Source organism: Gossypium hirsutum, chromosome A08 (assembly GCF_007990345.1).
Source record: "Gossypium hirsutum isolate 1008001.06 chromosome A08, Gossypium_hirsutum_v2.1, whole genome shotgun sequence".
Taxonomy (NCBI): domain Eukaryota; kingdom Viridiplantae; phylum Streptophyta; class Magnoliopsida; order Malvales; family Malvaceae; genus Gossypium; species Gossypium hirsutum.
Genome location: NC_053431.1, coordinates 120,125,118 through 120,128,874, shown reverse-complemented (window position 1 = coordinate 120,128,874; position 3,757 = coordinate 120,125,118). Strand labels below are relative to the sequence as shown.

Here is a 3,757-nt window from a genome sequence, read left to right as displayed (position 1 = left end):
TCGACATCTTTTTGCATTCATACATTTGCATTTCATAGCATCTCATTGTATCATAGGCATTCAAGTTTATAGAAAGACCCTAATTAGTTAAAATTAATAAAGAGAAAGAGAGTAAGAGAGAGAAAATCTGGAAGCAACATATCATTACGGAACTCGTGCAAAAACTAAGAACATGGACCAAAGATTTGAATAGTTACAGAAGGACATGCAGGACCAATTGCAAGAGCAATTGGCAAAGATGCAAAACGACATGAGGGAGCAAATGTTGGAAGCACAAAGGAACATGATGGCTGAGATGGCCCAACTTCTGAGGGCCACTGATAAGGGAAAGGCTCCCATGGCAATTACTGGCGAGGAGGGTGAGGATCATCCTCCAGGTTTCACCCTACCCCACGTGCCTACACAAACCGAGGCACTTCCTAGGAGGCCATCTGTCACTATAAAGCCCCAACAAGGGTTGGTCGATACTGGGATCCCCATGAATTTCCCAACTGGTTCAGGATTCAATTTGGGTGACAATCCTGCAAATCTTGTCATTCCTGACTTAGACATGGCTGAAAAAGAGGATCTAAGAACTGAGGCTGCAAGATAGATGGAAGATCGCTGCAAATGGTTGGAGGAAAAGTTCAAGGCTTTAGAGAATGCTGATGGGCATCATAGGGTTGATGTCAAAGATCTAAGCTTGGTCCCAGACTTGGTGCTTCTTTACAAATTCAAGATGCCAAAATTTGAGAAGTACAATGGGACTACTTGCCTAGAAGCCCACATCACGATGTTCTGTAGGAAGATGACTGGGTATGTGAATAATGATCAATTGTTGATTCACTGTTTCCAAGACAGTTTAATTGGAGCAGCAGCCAAGTGGTATAATCAACTGAGCCGGGCCAGAATAAGTTCATGGAGGGATCTTGCACAGGCCTTCATGCAGCAGTACAATCATATGACTGACATGGCTCCGGATAGGATCAGGCTGCAAAACATGGAGAAAAAGCCTAATGAAAATTTTAGGCAATATGCACAGAGATGGAGAGAGGTAGCAATACAAGTTCAACCACCGTTGTTGGAGAAGGAGACTACCATGTTGTTCATCAACACTCTAAAAGCTCCATTCATCACTCACATGATTGGGAACACCACCAAAAGAATTGCAGATATAGTCATGGCGGGGGAGATAATTGAGAATGCCATAAGAGGTGGCAAAATTGAGGGGGAAACAACTAAAAGATCGGCCCCAAAAAGAAAAGATAGTGAAGTGAATAACACAAGCACTTTCAACACGAGGGCAATCACAGTTGGTCAACCTAAAATAGCTACGGTTGAGCAATAGAGTTCTCAAAGGCAGGAGTCAGGTACAAGGAAGAATTCTGAAAGGATGCAATTCACACCTATCCCCGTGACGTATCGTGAGCTCTATCAAAGCTTATACGATGCACATGTTATTTCTCCTTTTCACCTTAAGCCATTGCAGCCCCCATATCCTAAATGGTATGACGCAAACGCCATATGCAAATACCATGCTGGAATACCAGGGTATTCGATTGAAAACTGTACTGGTTTTAAGAAGGCCGTAGAAAGACTTATTAAGATGGGGGTAGTGAATTTTAATAATACCCTGAATACTGAAAACCCATTACCAAATCATAGCGATCAAGGAGTGAACGTCATTGGTGAAACCAGTGAAAGGAGAATAAAGGAAGGTATGGCTGAGGCGAGAACGCCGATGAAGATGATTTGGGAAGAAATGGTAAAAAGAGAGATGATAATCTCTAAAGAGAGGAATGAAGGAGCAAGGGACTATTGTGAGTTCCATGCCGAAGAGGGGCATAAGATTCAGGAATGCGACGAGTTTAAGGCCTTGATACAAAGCCTTATGGACAACAAGGAGCTAGGATTTTATGAAGCTGGGCCAAATGAGAGACATATATGCACATTAGAAGGTGCACCGAAGAATCAAAATCGGCCAAGGATCATTATTTCTTTACCAGGAAATAATAAAGTTGAAATACCGATGGTACCGAAAGTCATCTTTCATAAACCTGTTTCCTTTCCTTATAAGGATAACAAGAGAGTACCATGGAGTTATAACTGCCATGTATCAATGCCGGAGAGGGAGGATATAGCAAGTGCTTCTAAGGAAGTTCAAGGTGAGGGTTCCCATACACGGAGCGGGAGGCGGTATGATACAGTGGGCGTCAGAGAGGAGCCTACAAAAACAAAGAATGTTAGTACAGAGAAGGAGAAAGAGGCTGAAGCACCTAGCAAGGAACCAGTAAAGGAGGAAGAGGCTAAAGAATTTCTAAAGTTCCTTAAACATAGCGAGTATAGCGTGGTCGAGCAATTACATAAGCAGTCGGCTCACATATCAGTATTGGCTCTACTTCTGAGTTCTGAGGTGCATCGAGATGCATTGATGAAGGTGCTCAACGAAACATATGTCACCCATAACGTATCTGTTAACAAGCTGGACCGGTTGGTGAATAACATAAGTGCAGATAATTTCATCTATTTTAATGACGATGAAATCCCACCGGGGGGCAGGGGGTCAACAAAGGCCCTGCACATCACCACTCGATGTAAGGGGTACACACTTCCAAGCATGCTCGTCGATAATGGATCAGCTTTGAATGTTCTACCGTTGTCTACTCTGAATAGATTACCCATTGACGATTCTCACATGAAGACGTGTCAAAATGTGGTAAGAGTCTTTGACGGTACAGAAAGGAAGGTGATGGGAAGGATTGACATCCCCTTAGAAATTGGGCCGAATATATACGAAGTAGACTTCTTGGAGATGGATATCCAGCCCTCCTACAATTGCTTATTAGGGAGGCCATGGATACATTCAGTGGGAGCGGTGCCCTCATCGTTGCACCAAAAATTAAAGTTAGTGACGGATGGACGGTTAGTAACCATCAATGCGGAGGAGGATATTATAGCCGCAGTCACTAGCAAGGCCCCTTATGTCGAGACGAACGAAGAGTCTATTCAGTGTTCCTTTCACTCTTTAGAATTTGTGAATGCAACCTTCATTTCAAAAGGGAGTGAGCCACCGGCACCAAAGATAGCAAGAGCCACGAGGATGGCTCTACAAATGATAGTGGGAAATGGAGCCCTATCAGGAAGAGGGTTAGGAAAATACCTGCAAGGAGGGAATCAAATCCCAGAACTAAAAGAGAAGAAAGATCGCTTTGGTCTGGGCTTTAAGCCAGACTATAAGCAAAGGAGGAAGGAAGTTGAGAAGCGCCAAGAGGGAAGAAGAACACGCCTTAATAGAAGAAAAGTGGAGTGGAAACCGATGACATTCCCTCCAATATCCCAAACCTTTATATCAGGAGGGTTACTTTTAAAAGAAGTCCATCAGATTAATGCTATACACGACAAAGGATCGAAGTAAGGAAACCTTGAGGGCATTCACCCTTACGAACCGGGAAGCTCTCTGAACAATTGGACTGTGGAGGAACTTCCTGTAGTCTTTAGGAATTTTTCAGAGTAATTCTCGAAACATTCTTGTTACTCTAGAGCCTAAGAGTAATAGGATTCATTTGTGAAATGGGCTTACAATCATCTATTATTTTTTAATAAAGCATAACTTTTATCAATTTGAACGAGTATTGTTTCATTTTTATCAACCAATATTTCGTTAAATTTTGGCAATTCTTATTCTTTCATTCATAGCACATAAATAATCATTCTTAAATTCATTCATTCTTTATACTTCACAGATCCCTAGATATCAATGACATGAGCTTGATATTAC

The 3,757-nt window shown here is 42.2% G+C and overlaps 1 protein-coding gene across 1 annotated transcript; it reads left to right on the top strand.

Moving 5' to 3' along the window:
• The first annotated feature begins 592 nt into the window (after positions 1–592).
• LOC107955903 (uncharacterized) lies at positions 593–3,394 on the top strand. The gene is made up of 2 exons (XM_041076016.1): positions 593–969; positions 1,339–3,394. Exons 1-2 carry the CDS (start codon positions 593–595, stop codon positions 3,392–3,394), a joined length of 2,433 nt encoding a protein of 810 aa, XP_040931950.1.
• Positions 3,395–3,757: the final 363 nt, after the last annotated feature.